The 23,385-nt window shown below is 46.9% G+C and overlaps 1 protein-coding gene across 1 annotated transcript; it reads left to right on the top strand.

The window, feature by feature from the left end:
- Positions 1 to 654: 654 nt before the first annotated feature.
- EOMES (eomesodermin) lies at positions 655 to 5,527 on the top strand. The gene is made up of 6 exons (XM_059846628.1): positions 655 to 1,482; positions 1,852 to 2,006; positions 2,294 to 2,415; positions 2,855 to 3,013; positions 3,104 to 3,165; positions 3,719 to 5,527. Exons 1-6 carry the CDS (start codon positions 728 to 730, stop codon positions 4,446 to 4,448), a joined length of 1,983 nt encoding a protein of 660 aa, XP_059702611.1. The 5' UTR covers positions 655 to 727; the 3' UTR covers positions 4,449 to 5,527.
- Positions 5,528 to 23,385: the final 17,858 nt, after the last annotated feature.

The following is a 23,385-nucleotide window of genomic DNA, read 5'->3' as shown; positions in this document are numbered from 1 at the left end:
TGTTAACCCCATGATAAGGATGCTGCTCAGGGAGCGGAGAGGAAGGAAGGAGGCTGTTGGACGCAGCAGAGACACAAGCCGAATTGTTTGAACGGCGAGGTGGCCGGCGGAGAGGTTGCGGGAGGCCAGAGTCCTCCGCCCCGTCTCCGCGGCCCGGTTGATCACCGCCCTTCCTACCTGACTGGTGCCGGTTTTCCCACCCAAACCTTTCCATTTCGTCTCCATCTCTCGTTCAGCGCGGCGGATTCTTCCTCACGCGCCCGAGCGATAGGACGGTGCCACATCAGCAAAAGGTCTTTTTTTTTTTTTTTTCTTTTTTTTTTTTTGGAAGAGTGGGAGCCGGGCCCTCCACCGCAGCCACTGTAGGGTGATGCGGAGCTCCCCTCAGTCCGAGCGACGTGGGCGCACGGAGCGGGCCAGAGCCCCTCGGCTAGCCGGCTGCGGGACGGGGGGGGGGCATGGAAGGGGACGGGGCGCACACCAAAGTCACAGGTGACTTGTTCCAATTAGTAGCTGTCTAATTAAATTAGTGTCACGCGGCCCAGCCAATGGGCCGGCGGGGGTGGAGGACGATGCTGAGGCAGCCTGGCGCAAGCCCCTCCCCGGCAGCCCAAGGAGCCCGGTATAAATTGCCTCGGAGGAGCCCTGCCGAAGCGTAGCACTGCGCGGCCACAGGTCGGGGTCGACACGGGATTGAGTGGGAGCTCGAACGCACCGCCCATCGAGGATGCAGCTGGGTGAGCCGCTGCTGACGGCGGCAGGGGCACTGCCGGGCGCCCCCTTCTACCCGCTGGAGGGCGGCGGGCGCGCCGGAGCCGCCGGAGCGGGAGCTGGGACAGGCGCTGCTGGCGGCTCCCGCGGGCCGCCCGGTTCGGGATCGCCACCTCGCCTCGACCTGGACAAGATGCCCAAGAAGTTTGGGGCGGCCCCCGCCATCCTGGGCGAGGCGGAGGCCGTCGAGCCGCCCTTCGCCGCCCCCAAGCCGGACGGTCGCAAGGCCACCCCATGCGGGGACGAGGAGCTACCTCCGGCCGCCGCCGCCCGCTACTCCATGGACAGCCTAAGCCCCGAGCGCTACTACCTGCAGTCGCCCGGGCCGCCCGCGGCCGACCTGGGGGGGCCCTGCGCCCTCTTCCCGTACCCGCCGGCGGCGCAGCACGGCGCCGTCTACCAGCCGCCCGGCGGGCCGCGCTACCCCTACGGCTCCGTGCTGTCTCCAGGCGGCTTCGCGGGCGCCGTGTGCCCGCCCGGCGGCCGGACACAGTTCGGAGGAGGCGGCGGGTATCAGTACGGGCAGGCGACGGGCGGCGGACCTCTCTACGGCCCTTACCCGCCGGCGTCGGGCTCCTGCGGCGGGCTCGGGGCGCTGGGGGTGCCAGCTGCCGGCCCGGGGATGCGAGCGCAGGTCTTCCTCTGCAACCGGCCCCTCTGGCTCAAGTTTCACCGGCATCAGACGGAGATGATCATCACCAAGCAGGGCCGGTAAGGGGGCGCGGGGGATGGTGGAAACGGAGGGAAGTGGTGTGGTGGTCGGGATTGGGGGGCGAGGTGGCACCCCCGGGCACGCTCAGCTTCGGGCTGCGCTTGCCCGGTCCCCCGGGTGGGAGGTGCGTGGTCAGTCCGTCGGTGGTGCCCCGGAATGTTTTCCCCGAGAAACTACTCCCCAGTTTGCCCACACACGGCGGCCCGGAGATAAGGCGGGGGTCGGCTGGGGATCGCCGCTGGCTTCCTTAGTCTCTTTGGTGCCGGGACGGACGGGGCACTCCACGACCGCCTACAGCATCCGCCGGAGCCCGCGCCCCCTCCCGCGGCCCGCCTCACCGTGCCTTGTGGTTTTCCTCCTTTCCCCAGGAGAATGTTTCCCTTCCTGAGCTTCAACATCACCGGCCTCAACCCCACGGCCCACTACAACGTCTTCGTGGAGGTGGTGTTGGCGGACCCCAACCACTGGCGTTTCCAGGGGGGCAAGTGGGTGACCTGTGGCAAAGCCGACAACAATATGCAAGGTGGGTGCAGGTTCCGGGGCTCTCCTCGCCCCCTTTCCCCGCGGGTCGCTTTCTCGGAAAGGGTTCCCAGTTTGGCCCCCGCCCCCCTCCCCCCCCTCGCCCCGGGTCTTCCCCACACCCGGCATCCTGCTAAGGACGAGCTACGCTTTTAAGATCGTCTTGAGACTCTTTTTGCGCCGTGAAGCCTTGTTGGTGTGGGGGGGTGGCCATCGGGGAGCCGAGGGGCTGTGCGGGTGGCGAACAAAGCCCCGCGCCCGGCCGGCGTTTCACTGGCTTGTCTTCCCCAGGCAACAAGGTCTACGTTCACCCCGAGTCACCAAACACCGGGGCTCACTGGATGAGGCAGGAGATTTCCTTTGGAAAGCTGAAGCTAACGAACAATAAAGGTGCTAACAACAACAACGCACAGGTAAGCAGGGAGAGGGAGGCCTGAGGGGGCTCTTGGTGGCTTAGCGGGGGAGCCCTGGGTTTTTGGGGCTTTTACAGCGTTTCATCGAGCTGCTAGATCACTGTGCTCATGACTCGTTCCTTTCTTGAACTGGGTCATAGACCTTGTTGTCTTTGTTTTGCCGTATGAATAGTTGAGAATGTTGGAATGTGATGTGCAAATTACTTTTGTTTTAGCTACAATATTGATCCCCTGGAGTTGCTCAGAAAGTGGGAGGGTAGCTGATAGCTCTTAGTAAAGCAGGGCTGCAAGCTGTGACTCAGCTCCTGATAACTGTTAAAACTGCTCTGTTTCTAAACCAAGAGATTACAGGAATAAAATCTCATGCTGTAAAATAGGTCTTTTAATGTTAGATGCAGTTTATCTAAAGATATGTTGTCCCTTTCATGGTTTCTTTTAGATGATAGTACTTCAGTCCCTACACAAGTACCAGCCCCGACTTCACATTGTGGAAGTGACTGAAGATGGTGTTGAAGATCTGAATGATTCCTCAAAGACTCAAACGTTTATTTTTCCTGAAACGCAGTTCATAGCAGTTACAGCATATCAAAACACTGATGTAAGTATCGATGTATAAAATTGCAATTAAGAACAAAATTGACTTGTGGGTTCAGCATCTTATGTTAATATATTCTGCTTTCACTTTTAGATTACACAGCTCAAAATTGACCATAATCCTTTTGCAAAAGGCTTCAGAGACAATTATGACTCGTAAGTATACCTCTATTTTGTTTTGCAGATGTGTCAGTCTAGGAGGCATGATTCTGGCCTGAAATGTCTGTGGAAGGGTTTTTCTTTAATCATTAATTCAATTATTCAGCACCAGTACTTCTTCTACTGGTGATTTTGCTTATGTTAAAATGTCTGAATAGTGTATTGTCTAGATGACCTGTCTTTCTGCTGGCTTCTGAATTTCGGTAGGAAACTTGGGTTGGCAGAACCCAGCTGGCCTGCAGATTTTACTGGCAGCAGTATACTGGGTGTTTCCACAGAACAGACAGCTGCTTTAAATTGTCAGCAGAAGACTTGCCTAATAGTAATTTTCTACCTTCACTTGTGCTAATGCTTGTAGTAGTAGAAAACTTACAGTGGTCTAGGAAAAGCACCTGCTAAATCATATTAAAACAAATAGTGATCCAATTAAATGTAGTTATGATTCTCATTAAGAAATATCTGGTTTCTTTGTGTTAGTGTTTTTGTGTTGTGTTACTGTCATAGTGGAATTGTAAAGAAAAGCACTCAGTATCCTTCTTTTATGTTGTAGCATGTACACAGCTTCTGAAAATGACAGATTAACTCCATCTCCCACGGATTCTCCTAGATCCCACCAGATCGTCCCTGGTGCCCGATACAGTATGCAGCCATTCTTCCAAGAACAGTTTGTCAACAACCTGCCCCCAGCCAGGTTTTACAACGGTGAGAGAACTGTCCCTCAGACAAATGGCCTGCTGTCCCCGCAGCAGAACGAGGAGATGGCCACCTCCCCTCAGAGGTGGCTTGTGACGCAGCAGCCCAGTGCCAACAAACTGGACATGAACTCCTATGAGACAGAGTATTCTCACAGCACCTTGCTCCCTTATGGCATCAAATCCCTCCCGCTCCAGACATCCCACGCTCTGGGATACTACCCCGACCCGGCATTCCCATCCATGGCAGGCTGGGGGAGCAGGGGCTCTTACCAGCGGAAAATGACGACAGGACTAACTTGGCCCTCAAGAACAAGTCCTCCGGGATTCACTGAAGACCAGCTTTCCAAGGACAAGGTGAAAGAAGAAATTGGCTCCTCCTGGATAGAGACTCCACCCTCTATAAAGTCTCTGGATTCAAATGATTCTGGGGTCTACACAGGTGCTTGTAAGAGGAGACGGCTTTCCCCTAGCACTTCCAGCAATGAAAATTCCCCGACAATGAAATGTGAGGACATTAATGCTGAGGACTATAGCAAAGACACTTCAAAAGGCATGGGCTACTATGCGTTCTATGCGAGTTCTTAGAGCATCTTTTTTATTCCAGTTGGCTGGGGGTTTTTTTGTTGTTGGGTTTCTTTTTGTTTTGTTTTTTTTTCCAGGGTGGCCTTGGGTTTTTTTTTTGCATTACAATTGCCGAAAAGACTCTTGCCTTCCACCTTGTGTTGTTGTGTGCAATTCTAAAGAAGGTGCCAAAGCTTTTTGACTGTTGCAGGTAACAAAGTAGGGAAAGAACAAACCATGGGAGAATTCTTCCCCTTGTTTAGAAGAAACCATATGCAGAAGCTGTAATGAGTACTCTAGTGTCTAAATATGTGGCATATTTATTGGAGACACTAAGGTATACAGTTTGGGTTGGCTCAGAGGCCTGATTAAATCTATGCACTCCTGAGCAAGGAAAGAGAGGGGGTGGGATTCCAAATTTAATTTCCTTCCCTGCTTGATAAAAGGGAACTGGGTTGCAGGGAAATGCACAAATGCTATGTTCTGCACTAGACTGAGCTGGTTTTTTTCAACCCATCCACAACACAGTTGGCTGAGTTGGATATTGCTCAGCTACAGCTTTTTCTTTTGGCAGAAAATGCCAAAATAAGGCCTGCTTGCCAGGCAGGATTTTGACTTGAGGCTCTTGTTGCCAACGGGATTACAATGACAAATCTGACTTTTCTTAGCTTAGAACTTGCATTAAAAAACCCTGCCTCAATCCCAAAAGCCTAACCTTTATTGAGGTGGCCAAAAACCAAGTGTACAGTTGGTGTTTTGTCTAGGTACACTGTAGAATATTGTGGAATAATGTATACATAGTTGACCTATAGCTGTTCAGTTGGAAGGACATCCGGTGGTGTTTTGAAGTTCAAAAGGCATTTTTTGATTAATCAAACTTAGCATATGACACATTGCAAAAGGAGATTTCTATTTATGTGTATGTCAAGTGACTTTTTCAGCTGCCCTGTATGAAACTGGAAGTGATGTAATTTTACCCATTCTTGCCTATACTTTCAGCCATTTTAAACTGGCCCACAAACTTTTTCCCCTCCCAATAAACTTGTTTCTGTTTTTTCTATGTAGATAGTAATAATTTTTAATAAATGTGGTGGTGCCAGGCATAGCATGATATGGCTCTGCCTCATCTTTGCCTCTGCTGGGTGTCCCGCAAAAGGGGAGGAGGGAGCATGATCATAGGTGATGGGTCTATAAAATCTAACTATCCTTTGCAGTGCTGACACTTTTTCTGTGGTACTCGATGTGGGTTTTTTCCCTTTTTTTTTTTTTTTTTAAAGTCTCTTTGCTTAACATTGTCCTGTGCATCTTCTGCACAAGCTGGGAGCCCCCGGCTCGCTCCAAAATACGATGGCCTCCTGTCCCCTTCCACCCCCTCCAATCCCTCCAGAGGCGAGAGCTCAGCCTGGACAGCGAATTGTGAACCCAGCCCGCCTCCGCGGCAGCCCTGGGGTTGCCTCCTCCCGCCGCCCCCTTCTCACCCCCTCTGCTTCCCGGAACAAGGCAAGAAATTCCCCTGCCCGCTTATCTGAGGGGAAAGCTTCTGCCAGAGCGATTGAATCCCAGCTCCTGCGGCAGCGGGACCTTTCCTGAGGATATGCAGGCAGTAATGGGATTAAGCTGTTAACGATTCCCGGCTGCAAACCAAATAAACGCAGGGCTCGGGCCGGGGCTGTCCCCAGTGGAGGTAACGCTATCGGGGGATACCGGCAGGGGCTCCCTCTCCTCCGGAGAAGGACGCGGCGGGTGTCCGGGGAGATTTCGATCAGCGCCTCGCCTCTCCGGGCCACGCTCTGGCCCTGCAAGCTGTCCTGTCAGCTCTTCCTCTGCCCAAGGATCCCAGCTGGAACGGGATGGGGACTTGAGGCAATTTTTAAGAGACTAAAGACCGAGCATATTATTCCTTCTTTTTATTTTTTTTTTTTCCCGGTGGGGCCATCCCCTCCCGGAAAAGCCCCGGGAAGGGCTGTCCCTGGCCGTGGGGGTGCGGCGGTATCCGGCCGTCCCCACCCGCCCGGCAAACACCGATTACACAGCACGATTCCGCCGCGCTCTGTTATTAAAAGCTGTATATTTTTGCACCGCACGGTGAAAAAATAACTTAATACTTGTGAAAAGTCCTCACACTGTTTAATAGAAACGTAAGTGCCTGGCTGGCCCCAATTAACACCTTGTGATTATAATGCATTCCTAAAATGGGGTGTCAGACGCCAAATTGTGAATAAAGGTATCTAATTAATCTTCATAGGATGACACCGATAAACAACGCCAGGTTTAAATAAAGATCAAGGAACTGAATGCTTTTTATTTGTTTACATTAACAAAAGATAAAGTTAACTACCCTTGCACTTTGCTTCGTAATGTGATTTACAGCCACAAACAACGAGCTGCGGGTGGAGAGCTCCGCCTCGCCTCGCCGTGCTTTTTCTGGCGGCTTTGGAGGGAGGGGGACAGCCTGAGGGTGAGCACCCCTTCCTCCGCAGCCCCCACGCCCCCCGGGTGAGGCCGGCGTGTGGCGGGAAATGCGGCACCACCTCGGCCTGGCTGCGGCGGAACGGCCCCGGCCCCGCCACTTCCGACGCTCTCGTATGAAAACTGCGAGCGAGTTTCAAACGTGAGCTGGACGGGCACGGCGGGTCTAGAGCGAAATAAAGAAATAAATAATAGTTGTTTACAGCACTGCGGTGCTGTGCGGAGGGAGGTGGAGGGCGAGCCCTGCCCGATGGAGAGGGAAAACTTCGCTCTAGGTCAGGGAGAATGCGAAGCTCGGCGGCTGCCGGCGGGGCAAAGGCTCTGCCCGACTCGGGGGTCGGCTCCTTCCCCAACCGGCCCCCTGAAGGGGCTGCGCACCCTGGGGCCGCTGCCCGCGGGTTAGCAGTTCTCTGGGATATTCCCTCCCTGAAACCGAGGGAACGGATCGGTGCTCCAGGTGCGCAGCCCTGATTTTTAAATAGCGTAAGTGCCCGGCGGAGCAATAGAGGCAGCGGAGACGGGTTCGTCCCATGGACTAAGGCCATTCCTCGCCGAAGAGTCTGGTTTTTGGTGTTGTTTTCGTTAAAGCAGACCTGGCACGTCGAGAACAACCCTCTGGTATTTTTTTTCCAACGAAACTTCATCCCTCGCTGCTCGCCCCAAACCGTATCGTCGCGGCTTCACACCCGGCGCGGAAAACGAAACGACCCCGAAGCTCTTTCTTCCGACGGCACCGCCCCGACCCTCTCTGGAGAAAGGGCTCCCTCCTCCTCAGGGCGGCCACCGCCGCGCTCCGGGCAGGAAGGAGCCGATATTTTTCGGTATGTTTTCTTTTCGAGCAATGGGATGGGGTTTTACTTTCGGTCTGAATTTCCGCTCCCACCTTCCTCAACGCCGCCTCGTTAACACCTGCTCGCTTGTTCCCAGCTCCTCCTCTCTGAGGGGAGCGCGGCGTTAATGGAGGGGCGCTTTTCCCGGGAAAGGTGATTTTTTACAGCCCCCGCCCAGGGTCGCCTCTGAGGCAGCGGCCGCCGAAGTGGGAATAGGCCCCCGATAGCTCCTGCGGTACCGTTACCTTTCAGAAATTCTCCTTCCCGTCGGGAATATCGGCCAGCCGTGCCGGGGGAGCCGGCTATGCGGTCTCGGCTCTGGGTCGAAAGTGGAGGCGGGGGGGAATGAGGTGAGGAAGACGGGGCCCGCCGGCACTTTCCTCATGCCCGTCCACCCCATGAAATTGTGACAGTCTTTACAACATTATTATTATTATTATTATTATTATTATTATTATTATTATTATTATTATTATTATTATTATTATCCTACATTATCCAAGTCCAATTCCCCAGCCCCCCTAAGCTCTGTAGCCTACTCATCCTTTTCCCCAGATCTTCATAGCCGTGATCATCATGATATGGGTATGGCTAATATAAATATTAATCTAATCCTTATTGGAAGGGTTTTAGTGCTTTCTGGGTATCACAGATATGTAATCCAGGGGAGAATGACATTAGCCTGAAAGTGTGGAGTGCAAAATATGATTTGAATAAAAAGATAGGGTGGTATCTAATATTTCCTTTAGGGAGTACTATACTCTGAGCTGTCAGAACCGATTGTGTAACTGGAGGAGAATGAGGGATGTGATCCTAATCATATTGATGAAACATTCATCTGAAAGACTGAGTGCAACCAGAAGGGACTCGCTAGGAATACAATTAAATCCTAATCTGGGGAGGAGGAATCCTCTGCAGGCTTTCCTCTAACCTGCCACCCTCTCCCCCATTTTCATTTCAGAGTCAGATAAAATGCAGGAGAGGAAGGGGAAATACAGGAGAGATGATGGAATGCTCTGTGGTTTGCCCGCCCTGAAAGACTGCATAAACACAGGGAGTGCTGGGTGGAAAGGGGGTAAATCTGCAGTTCTGATCCTGGTGAGTAAAAATAAAGGCCTAACTTTAGTCACAGGGGAAACTACCTGCCTGCAGAGGGCTTCCACCTGTGAGTGGTGTTAATCAGGTGCAGAAGTCTCTGTTTCTGGAGGGAGAGTTCTTTTGCCCAGGCTTTGACTGTTAGCTCAGTTCCAGACTGCAGAGCAAAATTGATTTTTCTGTCTGCTGTGTGCAATTCAGTTTCCATCTGCAGCAGGGAACTGTTTTCTTGCTGATGTTTATTAGCAAAGGGGTTAATTTCCAACCTGTTTTGACCAGTGCCCCTCAAAAGATGGTCTGAGAAGATGGATGGGACAGGGCTTCAGGTGATGTGGTTCCTGTAACAGCAGTGAACCCTGGCTGACTGATCTTCATCCATCTTGCTTTTGAGGAAAGCATTGAGCACCTGGGTTTTCCTAGCACGTGCCACTTTTTGGCTTACACCACTAAAATGAGTTAAAGTAATAAATACCTAAATTCATATAATGATGATGTTTGCAGCTTGAAAAGGAGCCTGTATTCTTCATCACTCGCTGTCAGACTTCCTTGATTGTCTGAGACCCAAATCTGGTCAGGTGTTTTTAGAGTTTTTCCCAAGTCACTTGTCTTTTATCATCAAGCTCAGGCAAAAAGCAAAGTGATTTCCTTCTTCCTGCAGTGTTCTCCAGAGAAAGAAAGACTCCAGCAGAAAAAATATCAGTTCTCTTTCTCATCAGTGCGGCGTGATATCTGCAGGTGAGGAAAGGATGTGTGGAGTGGGACATCCATTAACAAATCTGTATTAGGAGCTCCATGTAAGTCCCTGTTCTCTTCTGCTGAAGTATGAGCTCTGCAGTTTTACTGGTTTATAGAAGGACTCTTGTGGATAAAGTAGGCACTGCTAAAGTATGTACCCCATAAAGTAGTGTCATTTTGTCATTTTAGCAGCTTTGAAAATGAAACTTTGTGTTAAGGTTCCTCTCCACTGTGGCAGGACACAGTAGGAGGACAAAGGGCTCTGGTCTGTTATGATCCCTGGGTTTCTTGGAGCAGGGTTAGGTTTCTGTGGTGTGCGTAGGGCACTGATCATTAAACTTCATGGATTAGTTATCATTTATTTTTCCACAAAGCAATGTAGTTTTTGTGAATTGCTTGGCATAGTTGCAAACTTCCTTTGAGGAAGAAAACAACCTTTATTAGCAAATAAAATAGTTTGATAATATATTAGCGTGTGCTTGTTTTTAGTGATAAGCTCTCAATAACAGAAATTTTCCTTCTTTCCTCTCCTCACTTCTCATTCCAAGTAGAAATACTATAAGATGATATTCCTGCCCTGATGAGGATACTATTTGAGCAAGCAGACCTGATAAATTGACACTGCAGAGGGCATGTCAGTGCAAAGATGTCTTTTCAGGAGCTATTCACAGTAGCATGTGAATTTTATCCTATCTCTTGCTCCAGATAGGACAGACAAAGCCAAAGCCTCACCTGTGTAGCCTGGTGTCCTCTGATACCTTGATTAGCTCATTTTCCATTAACTTTGTGTTGTATATTGCAAGACTATGGTTAACCCAGCTCTTCTGTTGCTTCTTTCAGTGAAGGCAGGATTCAGCTCTGCTGCCTTTGTCTTTCAGCTCCTTTGCAGCATTATTTGAAAGGAACTATCAGGTAAATTTCTTGTTGTGAGGGGAAATATCTTTGATCCAGAAGAAAGATTTTGGCAAAATCTGGGACGTTTGAGCGGTCTTACTTTTACTCAGAGGAAAAATTAAGTTTCTAAGTTTGTGCCAGTAATGATCCTGAATAGCAGATAAATCTGTATTGTACATCTCTCTTTCAAATATGCAACATATTTTTCTACTTTATCTGCTTGAATTGTATGTGCATAACAAAACTTTGGAAATGTCTACTGTCAGCATAGGGTGGAGAACAATGAGGGTTTTTTTCAGTCACATAAATTCTCTACTTCAGTTCACTGTGCAGCAGCAGAAATGCTCATGCTGGCACTGAGCAGAGAGAAGAAATGGAGCAGAATGTAAGAATGGAAAACTTGTATATTCCTGCCAGGGGTGCTGGTGACTGCTTTCAGCAGTTTAAGCAGCAGGATTTGTGATTGTTTTTCTTTTCCCCTTCCATACCACCCCTCACCACACAATTACAGCACATGACAGTGAATGTCTGGATGGTGACCTGGCCACTTTAGGTACTGAACTTCAAAAGCATTTAAGCAGGCTGGTATAAACCCTCTTGTCTGGAAAATGGTGAGAGGACTTTTGGATAGGGCGGAGATGCCACAGTGGTACAATCACGGCATTTAGGTATCTGTGGGCAGATGGTGAAATGTAGGTTTAGAGCGCCTCTCATACCCCAAAACAGTTGTCCATGGGCATGCACTTGTTCTGCCATTTACTTTGTGGTTCTTTGACTGTGGTTAGGTCTTTCTAGCAATTTCCTTACTCCAGCCATGGGAAGAGAAAGCCATTCCCATAGGTATATCAGCAAATATGAGCTCCCTGATTCTGCTGTACCACAAAAATCGTTGCATGGTATAATGGAACACGTGCAACAGCCAGAATGTGGTTCTGCTCCCAAAAACTGTGATTAACATGTGGGTTTAGTTCTAGTTTCTGACATTCCCACTGACTGAGAAACCTTAGAGGAGGTGCCATCCATTCCCCTGGAAATGGGCTGAAATTTTAGGAGTTTAGTAAATTTTAGGGCAGTGTCTCCTGGAGCTGCAGGAAGGATGCTCTCTGCAGGTTGCTTTTCATTTCACATTTGGCTTGGAACAAGGGGTGTGTTTGGCTCTAGTACACTACACAAGAAATGAACAAGCAAAAAAATAGTGTAGCATTTCACCACAGAGATAAAAAAATAGATCCCACAGCTATTGGTAGGATTCTCCTGAACTCTGGGGTGATGACTGACTTTGCTAGACTGGATTGTGGGTGTTTTTGGTAAGTGGTTAAGGTGTCTCCCTCTGCTCTGACCTGTATTTAGTCTCTGTAGAGAAGCATGAAGGATACAAAATGAGACACAATGCCCTTTTAATGTTTTCTCAACCTAGCCTGGGAGTGGAGATTAGAAAAAAAAAAAGAAATTTCCAGGACTGGAAATTTAAAAAAACCCAAACCCACAGATCCATTTTCTTGTTGGTGGGGTGTTCTCCAAACCAGGAGTTAGAGAGCAAAAGCAGCAGGAAGCAGACAAATTGTGTTCCTCCACCCTACTCACATCCATCACGCTTGATCTGCGTTGTTCTCCAAGCTGATATTTCAAATTGTTCTGTTGAGAGGTGCTAATGGCTGCCCATCGTGTTTGAAGATCACTGACATAAAGAGTGAAAAACACTCTATAGAAAAGTTTGAAGATTGACCATAACCACACCTAGAAAAAATCCTGGTGGACAGGAGGTAGATTAACTCTCTTTTGTCTTTCCAAGTTCTCGGTCATAACAGCTACAGAGGTTAATAGGGCAAAGCTCTCAAGTATGGCATTAAAACTAAAAGCTCTCTTATGGTGTGTCTTTACTGAAGAGGAAGAGTGAATCTGTGGGAGGGGGATTGAGCTCATTCATGGTTCCACTTACTGAGAGAAAGAGTTATGAACCTATCTCTCTATAGTCTTTCCTTTTTAGGCTTGGCTTGCAGGTCTATTTCTTACCTTGCACCACTTCTGGGGTTCATCCAGTTTCTCTGTGAGTGGGTTCATTTTACAGATTTGGCAGAAAACACATCCAGGAGAAAAGCACAGTTGCATTCTGTTGGGTTCTGGAGTTGGGTCGGCTCAGCTATGGCCCAACAAGAGCAGAGGCAGTGCAAGGAGAGGGCAGGATCTGGTTTTGGTGTAGTCTCATGTTGGTTCACTTTGTGATACTGTGAATTGCAAAATTGCAGCTTTATCATTTAGAAAGACAAAAATCTCTCCTTCAGATTAAACGGTGTTTTCCCAGGCTGTTGGGATAAATGTTTCATGCCTTTCTGTTCCTTTTGCGTGTCCAGAAAGGAAAAAGTACCTGGGAAAGTCACTCACTGTGCCATGGCTGTAGGAGATGTGGGGATCAGATAGGAAGAGATGTCAGGGAACACAATAATGCACATATTGCTTGAGTGTGTGACTTGTGTAGGCTGGTGACCCTGCAATATCACCCAAATTTAGCTGTAATTAATGACATCCCTGTTGGGATAGGTTTCCTGGGACTAATTTGTGAGCAGGGAGGTATGCACTGAGTTCACAACTTCTGCATCAGGCTCTAGAAATGGAAAATGTTTCCTTTATCTTTGTGAGGAAGCTGCAATTGGAGAAAGCTAAAATCCAGTGTATGAGTAGTAGGCTGTGCTAAATTGGAAAAACTGGAAGTTCATTATTATGGGCTGGCTGATTAGGACGTGGTCCATGTTGTGCTGCATAGGCAACGTCGTGTTTGCTGTCATCTCACAGGACACTTGGAAATTCCAGCCAGCAGCACCTGAGGAGAGAAATAGATGAGTGCAGAGTTGTGTGGTGGACATTGTCCAGGCACAGCTAGTTTGAGTGGCTTCCCAAATCTTTGTCTCATTTCGAAAGCTGATGCGTGCATTCAGAAACACGGGGCTGTAATTCTTCAGTCTTAAAAAAACGAAAAGCAGTAAAGATCCTTGGTTCTTGATTTGGTCTTGCTTTTTATTCAGGAATGACACACAGACTTCATTCTTGTGTTTGAACTCAGGAGTAAAGTGCTCTCTGTTCATCCCTTTGGCCTTCCACCATGCCTCTTTGACTTTCTGCATTCAGGAATGGGCTTCTCATGCTTTGAGGTGGTTGTTTCTGAAGACCACCTAGCTCTCACAGGCTTTCCTTTCCCTTCCTCAGCAGTCTTCCACGGGATCCTAACCAAGAACAACTCTGAACTAAGCTGAATTCTGCCTTGAAGTGTCAGTTTGTAACTGTATTATTTGTCCTTCTCACTTCTCAGAGCTTTAATCACGATCTTACAGCTGCACTTTACATCCCATTGTAAGAAATCCAGAAGACTTATCAGTCATGTGCACAAAGAAATTACCATCAACACAGACTGGAAATGTGGATTGTGCCTGCCCAGATACATTACTCTATCTGCAGATATCAGGGTGGTTCTCATCCTTAGTACTAGTGGGGACCAGAGCTCTGGAGTACCAGCTCATGGAGGCTCCTTCAGCTTTCAAGCAAAGGCTTCTCCCACTCCCCCTCCTGACCAGGAGATCGGTATCAGGCCCCTAGTACAAAGTCATCAGTGTTGGACCTCACCCTCTGATCCTCACCCATGTCTGGACTCACTTGTCACTTGTTCAAAGCAAAGCAGTGTGTCTTGCAGGCAGCCCTTTGCATGGATTCTAAGTCATCCCTATTCCTCACCTTCCCAGTGTGTTTGTTCTCAGGAGCTTGTATTCATCCTTAGCAGTAATCCAGCTGTGTGAGCTATCCCACTGGGATCCTATAACCCCTGTGAGGGAGGTGACCAAGCAGTCTCCTTTTTACATCTGTTTTCAGACTGCAGGTACTTTCTTTAGGTTCCTCTGTGATTTTTTTTTTGCCACTGTCCCTGGGATTTCGGATCCTCTGGGGTGAGTGCTGCTTTTTGGAGCTGCCCTTTTCTCACTCCTCCTGTCTCTCCCTGAGTGCCCACCCCTCTTTCATCAGTGCCTTGTTCTTGTCTCTTTTCATCAAGTAAATGGGAGTACTAAAAGCATTTCAGTTTCTCACTGCACTGGTTTGGTGGCCGTGCAGGAGCTGGATGCTCCAGCAGCCCTTGAGCCTGTTACTGCTCTGAGCCATCAGGGAAGCTTGCCTGGGGTGTCGAGCCTCAGCACTGCATCACCTTAAGTTCCCGTGCTGGGAAGTTTCCTTTCTGGAGGCAGTGGTGGATGGAGTAAGCCCTCACAGGGCCTGGCAGTGGCAGCAGGGTCCTGCATGGATGCTCTCTGGATGGGTGTGCTGGCGTTAGGGCGCTGACTGGTGCGGGGACCCAGTTCTGTCTGCGCAGCAGCAGCCCGCACAAGGATGGAGCCTGGACCGCAGGCTGGAAGCTGATGGAGTGGCTCAGTAGCAGGAAAAGGGAGGCCTGATTCTAGGTGAATGTACAAGGGAAAGAGAAAACTTGGAGGCCTGGATCAGCATTGAAGGGCATGCCCGGCATGCACTGTTGAGCATTGAGGGCAGAGAAGAGGAAGGTACAGAATGAAGATCTGAGGAAGGTCAGTTGCAGAGCCAGGGTGAAGATGTGGATCTGTATCAAACAGAGCCTGCTGGAGGAATGGAGCTGGAGTGTGTCCAAAAGAGGACAGCAAAGCTGGTGAAGGGCCTGGAGCACAAGTGTTTTGAGGGGCAGCTGAGAGAGGTGGGGCTGTTTAGCCTGGAAAAAAGGAGGCTCAGGGAGATCTTACTGTTCTCTACAACTGCCTGACAGGAGGCACCTCTCACTGTAGCCGGGTGAGAGGTCAATCTCTTGTCCCACATAATGGGCAATAGGACAAGAGGAAACTGCTTCAAGTTGCACCAGAGGAGGTTTAGGTTGGATATTAGGAAATAAATTTTTGCTGAGTGCTCAGGCAGTGGAACAGGCTGCCCAGGGGAAGTGGTGGAATCACTGGAGGTGTTCACCAAAAGCTTAGACATGGCACTTGGGGGTATTATTTAGTGGGGACATGGCAGTGGTGCATGGCTAATGGCTTGGACTTCATGATCTTAGAGGCTTTTTCCAGATGCCCTCCTGGATTATTGTGTACCTTTAAAGACTTAGCTGAAGAGTCTTCATCAAGAAAAATTATTTAATGGAATTTTTGTTATGTTTTATGATTTATGTGATGTGATTCTCTCACCTTTTTAAATCTGATGTTAAGTTCAACCAGAGTTACCATTTTATGGAATTGTGTCAATAAACACTGTATTTCAGTTTTGAAGGAGAAGTGTTGGTAACTGCTAGGAAGTCGTGTTTAACCCTCAGTCACAGAATTATCACTGTCACAGGTGTGTTTGTTGCAGTACGAATTTTGGATGCTACTGTTATTATTAATAAGCAAAACTCACCTTCAGTTTCTATTTTGCAACTGTGGGAAACTCATAGAGTGCCATAAAATCTTACAGCCTCATCATCAGTTGTGTTATGATATAGCATCAGAAAATTATCTATCAAGAAAATAGTATCAAGAAAATCTCTTCTTGAAGCAATGCTTTAAATTGCTGGAAAGAGTCAAAATTCTAAAGAGAGGTGCCCATCTGTCAGGTAAATAAGTGTATTTGTTGTATTACCTGTACTGAAAATACCATGGAAGTTTCTATGCTGCAGCAGTTGCTCCAAAATCCCATGCAATGTAATGAAAAAGGCAGGAGTTCTGCTGTCTTTCAAATGGAAATATTCTGCTACCATGTTGGAACACAATAACCTTTCTTATGGGACTAGACAGGCTGAATTTAAACAGAAGGTTTTCACTCATAATTTTTTCCAAAAGTGTCCAAAATGCCTCAGATAAAATAATTTTGAATGTTTTGTAGCACTATAGATTTTTCTTGAGGCAGTCTCTCGCTTTTTGGCCTCAGCCTACAACTGTATGAGTATATTTATCTGTCTGCCTTCTGACAGCACTCAGGAGCAAATAGTATCTTGGGTTCACTGCTGTTTATTAAGAACAGCATTATATGAGGGCAAAACTTTCACTGAAATGGATCTGTAGGAGCTGGCTCATTGGTGCCTGTTCTGCTTTCCATGTAATATTCTGACACTTTTGACCACTTCCATTTCAAATGAGAAATTCCCTGTTTGTTTCTTGTACAGTCCTGGCAGTCTGCTGCTTTTTTCTGTGGATCACACAAAGTCATTGAGCAGCTGAACTCTGAAGTTCATGCTTTTCTCAGAGTTGTTTCTGAGTAAGTCAGGTATCTTCCCTGCCTGAGCTCCTGATGAAAAGTTGGACATTAATCCCTAAGGAAGAGTGTGAGCCTGCAGAGGGTGTAAGGTGCTGATCATTGAGAAAAAGAACTGACTGTAGCAAAAATCAAGTGGTCAGCATTTCCAAGGGACAGGCCCTTGAGCTGTAGCTTTTAAAATGCCAAAATAGAGCTTCTTGTTTATTTCCACACAATGAAATCCAGTTCTGCAGCAGAGAGTCACATCAGGAAGACGTGGGAAGGAGTTGCATGTGGATTCTCTTTGCTAGTGCAGGGTTTTAGTCCCTGTTACATCCCATTTGTGCATGTCTGCTCTGAAGCTGACTTCCTTTCAGCACTTGAGCTGGACCCACCAGCATACTTCCAGACCCATCAGGAGCCTTTGTGTCTGTGCATGGTGTTTCTCACTGCTGAAGATGTTCTAACTTGGTTCAAGTTCTACTCTGTAATGCATTGTAGCAGCCTCCACATTGTGGAGCTGTTCCTAAATTGTAAGAATTGCCTGTGTCAGTTAAAACAGGCCAGCCCTAGGAGGAAGGTTCCAGGTGTCAGCCTTGAGGGATATGCCCGACTTCCATAAACATAATAGTGTCAGCTTCCATGCAGGAATTCATACAAGGTTCACAGGCCTGTTTTCTGGGCTTGCAACTCTCCAGCATTTCTGATTGCAGATGTAACACCTGTCACAGCAAATGGGGTATGTTTTTGTCGTTGTGGACCATCTAGCATGCTCCTAAATATGCAAAGGGGGTGTACATACCTAATGATCTAGCATGCAGTCTTTCACATGCAGCTTGGAAGAGGCAAAGGAGTGTGGTTAGGAGAAAGATAAGGTAGGATACAAGTAGGAAAACTTTTCCCAAAGAAGTGGGAATGTTTCTGAAATTGTTGGCTGGAATCAGAGACTTTGCAAAGGTAGGGTGCCTTCAGACAAGCTAAGAGAGACAGGGTCACAAAGGCCTAGGTAGGGCAGTCTGCACATTGATCGGTAGTGCTTACATGTCTCCCTGAATGCTGTTTATTTGTGCATCACTATTGAAGTTAATTTGAGTAGAGCATGCTGAATTTGGCCCTAGGTTAGTAACACAAAATTGTAGCTCTTTAAAATGGATCTGAACAGAGAGGTATGGTGCAGTGCTGCATTGGCTCTGAGAGTTGTTGGTTTGAGGGGATTTGGGATTTTTGTTCTGGCAGGTTTTCTTTAGGTGTGGGGGATGGTTAGTGGAAGAACAACATGATTATTTTCCCTACAAACCTAATAAGAGAAGAATTAGCCTAGAAAAGGAAAAAAATTCTATTCCTTTAGATAGGTGGTGCCTTATTCCTCTTAGAAATAGAGCTTTCATGTGTTATATTCCATAGTAGGCCCCCCAAAAAGATGGATATCTTTTGCCTGGGGTGAGCAACTCCTGAGATTTCTGAAGTCAGGCTAGTACATTAACACCTTGGATTTAGGTAGCACAGGGCTACAAGCAAATGTCTTTGGATGACAGGAGCAAATCAGACACTGCTTTTGTATGTCACAGGGGATTATTCTGTTTTAGTGCTATGCCCTTTGGCTTTACAAATGCACCTGTAGTGCTCCTGTGGTTAGTGCAGAGGATCTTGGTAGAATTAATTTACTATAGTTGTTATGTCTTTGTAAATAGCAAATGTTAGAACTGGCTGTACACAAGCAGCTTTTCAAACCTTTCATGTGTTGTTTGCAGTGGTTCAGAGATAGGGAAGTCTTCTGTTCTATAATGTATAATGCACTGAGTGCAGCAAAGTACTTTTCCATTCACAAAAGCTGATCTTTGTGGAAGTAGGAGAAATTTATGGCTGTGTCTGGGCACAAGACAAATGGGAGATAAATCCTAGGAAATCTAGTGGTGGATAACCAGATACAGGTTTTGGCTGTGCCTTTGCTGAGAATTTTAAAAATTCTCAGATATCTGATTCCATGTCATGTGCTGTGTTTTATTTTTTTATTGGAATAAAGGGCTCTGAGAGCTCCTGATGTTTATGTGGCACTGTCACCATACAGAAGTAACCATTATGTGACATTTTGGGGACAGAGATACTGGTCTGTGAAATACTGTGCTAAATAATGAGCACTTTGAATCTTCTGAAGATATGGAGGGACATAATGTTTGTAGTGTCAAGAAAGTTTGTACCAGTATCCCCTACTTCCCTTTTATTAGATCCAGAGAGGATTTAAACTAAAAAATCTGCAATTCTATTTCAAAGACAGTTTTGTGTTTGAGGTTTTTGGTTGATTTTTATATGGCATAGAGATGATATCACGTCTTGTTATTAGGTGAAGTCTGCTGAGCACTCGCTGTGCTTTTTGTTGTCCAGCTCTGCTTTACAACAACAGCAGAAGACAAAAGTGTAAAAGCAAAGAAGAAAGAACAGGAAAGAGAGAGGCTATGACTAGGTGGCTTTCTAATTATCTTGCTAATAAATTCAGAATTTATTAGATGTTCTGAGACCTGGCAAATTTTAATTGATATCAGCTGCTAAAGTAATAGATTTTTAGCTGCCTTTTTAATCTGAGTCTGCTAGGATTAGGGAGCATAAAGAAGCCTTACCTAAGACAGGCTGGTGAGCTGTGGGATTTTTCAGTAATGTAGGGTTGGAAAAAGTGGGGCAGAGAAGTAAAAGGAGGTAGAAGGAAGGTGTTAGGAGCAGGAAAATGCTTGGAAGTTTTGTGCTTTGAGTGTTAGCATTTAGAGGAAGGCAAAGCGACCTAGGCTGAAGGCCTGATGTGGTTTGCTGGCTCATCTCTCAGGATCAGTGTGGTTAGGGGTTCCTGTGTGCCAAGGGGGGGCTCAGGAACATAGAGGTCATGTGGCATTAGGCCAAGAGTCTGCCTTGAGCAGCAAATTATCCCTGGAGCAGCTAATACAGTGTAAGAGTAGTACACGTTGATAGCTCTCCTGAGAGCTTCCAGCCACCAGCTTTAAGGATTTCCTGAGCTCTTTCTGGACTATCATGCTTAACACTTCCTTGATGTGGTTTAATCCTGATTCCCCATAGGAACCCCTTAAATTCTTCAGCCTTCCATTGCAATAATTTGATTGCAGATTTCCCCACTGGAAATCTCAACCCATGTTGCTGAGATTTATTCTTTTCAAACCACTTCTGTTAATCATCAGTGCCAAATGAAAAGCGCTCTAAAAGCCCAAGTGGGATTTGCTTATGCTCTTACTCTTTGATTTACCAGGAATGGCCCCTCTTTGATTTTAGATATTATTTTAATCTTCTAATTTTTCCCATGTTGAACTTTTTTTTTCTAAATAGCCTATATTTCCACCCAGTGCTTGAGTCAAATCAGAACATAAGTACAATTCCATGTGACAGACTTCTCTCACTTCGTTTTGAGAGCTACAAACATGGGGTACTTTGAGGTGCTGAGACAGGACATAAGTATTTCACCTTTTTTTTGCTATTTGGTATTCATTGTAAATGTAACTGAATCTATTAAGTGGGGAGCCTAAACTTACCTAACTCTCACTGGTACCTTGTGTTAGTGGTAGTCATTTTGGGGTATATTGTGCTTATTACTTGTGTCTGAATTAGTGGAAACTCTGAACACTCTAATCCTGAGGACAGAACATTTATTTGGAGGTATAAATGTGCAGACACACTGGTAAGTTTTTACTACCCTTCACCTGAATCTGCCATGAGCTCTTTTTAGGTTGTCCTGTGAATGAATATCTACGTTTCTGTTTGCCAGTATAACCTAAATATTCACAATATAACAAGCACAGAAGATGGTTTACTTCAGTAGCATAAACTGGGATTTTAAATTCTTTTAAAATAAACTTTTGATATTTTCCCTGACTTCAAATCCCTGATAAACCATAACTGTAAAATTTTATTCAGACTTGGATATATTTTATCCCGGAGTGATGCATTCTGCTGTGTGTGCAAAGGGTACCAGTGCCACGTAGTGCTGTGGCTGCTGCCAGCCCGGGTGAGAGGAGAGGGGGCTCTTCCCTGAGAGAAGAGTTGTTCGAAGCCTGGCTGTGCTCGGGTGAGCGAGTGGCTGGGCTGAGGAGCCGTGCCCCGATGTGTGTGGCTGCAGTGCCCTCTTGTGCGAGTCAGTGAGCGCTGGGAGCCGCGGCTGATGCCTGAGGTCTCTCCACAACACCTGGCTGCCAGGGAAGGAAGGAAGCTGAGCACAAAATCCTCTTCTGGCCTTTTGCAGCTGTGTTTCGACCAGCAGTTTATTTGGTTGTGTGGTACAGTGCAAATATAAGGGCGGCCCTCGGGATTTACAGCTTGAAATGTGCTTTGTGTTCTGCTAGGGTTTGGGCATCATTTGGAAAATGAACATTTACTGTTTCTGCTGAGGGGATGCCCACAGGACCTGTTATGGAAAGGGGCTCCCAGGTATCCTGGATGCTGTCTCCACCTTCATAGGCTGGGCCTTTGAAGTGCTGTGGAACTTTATAGCAAAAAATAAGTGACCAAACCTGGTTTCCTCCTTACTCTGCCTCAGAATTGTCAGCTGCACTTCATCTGCCTCTGAAATTAGGGAGATTGAATTAACATATTTTGATTGGAAAAGAAAACTTCAAGAGAAGAAAGGGCACAGTGATCAGAACTAAGTGAGCAGGACAGACCCAGGAGGGTTTTGACACATTATCATTTGAAAATGGCAAAGCAAAAATCTGCTGTGACCACAGTATTTCAAGATTACAAGGCAAGAAAAATACCTGCCTACGCAAATAAGTTCAGTTCTGACACAGAAAATTTAGGAATGTGTCCCACTCATTTGATAAAATGCCTTTTGATCATTCTAAAAATATAGCTACCCTTCTGGAGGGTACATGACAAAACTATAGAGAGTGTAAGTGAAAATTATCATTGTAGTACCAAGACCTGAATTGTGTAAGCAAGAATGCTAACATCAAAAAATGAAAAATTCAGACCTAGTTCCTCAAGAGGGGCCATTGGACTGCGCAAATCTAGGGAAAAAAACCCCAAACTTGGCACAGGCTGAAATGCAAACAGAGCTGAGTTGCACAGAAAGCAAAAGAGAAATGGGAAAGAGGGGAAGGATGTTATCCTGACTAGAAAATAGATGCAGAGCACCAGAGCATCTGTATGAAAATAGCTGGGAGCAGAATTCAGCCACTGAAATGCTGTCATCCTGTCTTCCAGTCCTGCTGGCACATCCCATTGTGCTCTCCAGTCTGCCCTCCCTGGGCACTGTGATTGCACCTGCAGGTACCACCACCAGCCCTTAAGGTGGGTAATATGAGATTTGGCTGGAAATGCCATGTCTTCTCACTCACTGAAGCACATAAAATTCTTGTAGGTTGGCACTCTGTCACAGAAAGGAAGTGAGCATGCCATAAAACCAGTTAATTCACTGCTTTACTTTGGTTTAATAATGTTAGGCTTTGTTTATTACTCAAATGCAAGACATTAACTCAGTTAATAATTATCTTAAATATCACAAAATTATCTTCAACCTGAGATCCTATTAATTGGATGCCAGTGCTGCTCAGCAACATGAAAATGCAAGAATGCATTTTTTGTGTTCCATACTTACTGGATTGTATTTTTCCACCTGAAGTACCCTGACTATATAGACACAAGATACTGGCAAAGCCTCTGCCTGCTGAGGGTTATCCTGAACACCAGACTTATTTGTACAGTACAAAGGTGTAAGGGGTGACTTGAGCTCTGATTCTTCTGGAATACTGCTTAGACTGAAACTACAGAGTGTGCAACCAGGAGATTTAACTCTGCAATACATATGTACTTTTTTTTTTTTTTTGGCAGGTGAATAAGGTATTTTTGCATATTTCCAGCTGCAGTCTTTTCTTCCAAGAAAGACTTACTTACAAGGGTTTTCCAAAAGTTTCAGTGTGTCTGAGGTATTTGCCACTTGGCAGGTCAACTTTAATATTGCTGAGAAATTTTCATGTTTCAAATGCAGGATCGTCAGTGCCTACACACAGATATGGATTTCTGGTTGAAATCAGAGCACAGTTCAGTGCAGCAGCCTTTGCCTTTCACAGAAACCAAGTGATCAGCCAGGTTGTCCCTTTCATTCTTCAGGATGGATGCTGGTTACAGCTGGAACAGGAAGGAGCACAGCAGAATCCCAGAGCTCCTGTCCTACACAGGAATAAAAAACCACACAGATTCCAGCCAGACAATGACTCCATACTTTTACTTCTTTGCCAGGGATGCCTAGACTAAGCTGTCTCTCTGAGCACTTTGCAGGTCTGTGTGAGCACAGCTCCTAGTCAGCTCTGGAAGAGGCCAGCACTAGCAGTGGACACCTTTGCCAGGTAATGTTTTTAAAAGCATGGCTGGATAATGGCACAGCAGTAGGTAGTGCTCAGAGAGGTGAGCTATCAATCCCCAGAAAGTTGTGGAATCTGAATACAGGCTCACTGTGAAACTGTGGAAGTGTGTTTGATCACCTTAGATGCACTGATGTTTCAAGCCCCACCTGCCCCATGGGAGTACCAAGATGGGGGGATCACGTCTACAGGAAGGTCACCTTCAAACGTGGATGAACAGTTTTGCAGGTCTTGGGACATGTGCAGTGACGGTGACTTTCAGGTAACCCTGTGTTTGTGCAGGAGCACCTGTGCGCAGTTATTTACTGGCATGAAGTCCACGAAAAATTCAAGTGGTCCTGAAGTTCATCTCTTGGCACAAGTGGCTTTTTGGGT

Source organism: Haemorhous mexicanus, chromosome 1, assembly GCF_027477595.1.
Source record: "Haemorhous mexicanus isolate bHaeMex1 chromosome 1, bHaeMex1.pri, whole genome shotgun sequence".
NCBI classification, from domain to species: Eukaryota; Metazoa; Chordata; class Aves; order Passeriformes; family Fringillidae; genus Haemorhous; species Haemorhous mexicanus.
Note: the sequence above shows the minus strand (reverse complement) of the source record. Positions and strands in the feature narration are given on the sequence as shown.

Bases quoted from the DNA above. Each gene is read 5' to 3' on its own strand.
- EOMES (XM_059846628.1), top strand. From the start codon at position 728: ATGCAGCTGGGTGAGCCGCTGCTGACGGCGGCAGGGGCACTGCCGGGC. The intron at 1,483-1,851 runs GTAAGGGGGCGC...TCCTTTCCCCAG, and splicing joins ATCATCACCAAGCAGGGCCG to GAGAATGTTTCCCTTCCTGA. The intron at 3,014-3,103 runs GTAAGTATCGAT...TTTCACTTTTAG, and splicing joins CAGCATATCAAAACACTGAT to ATTACACAGCTCAAAATTGA.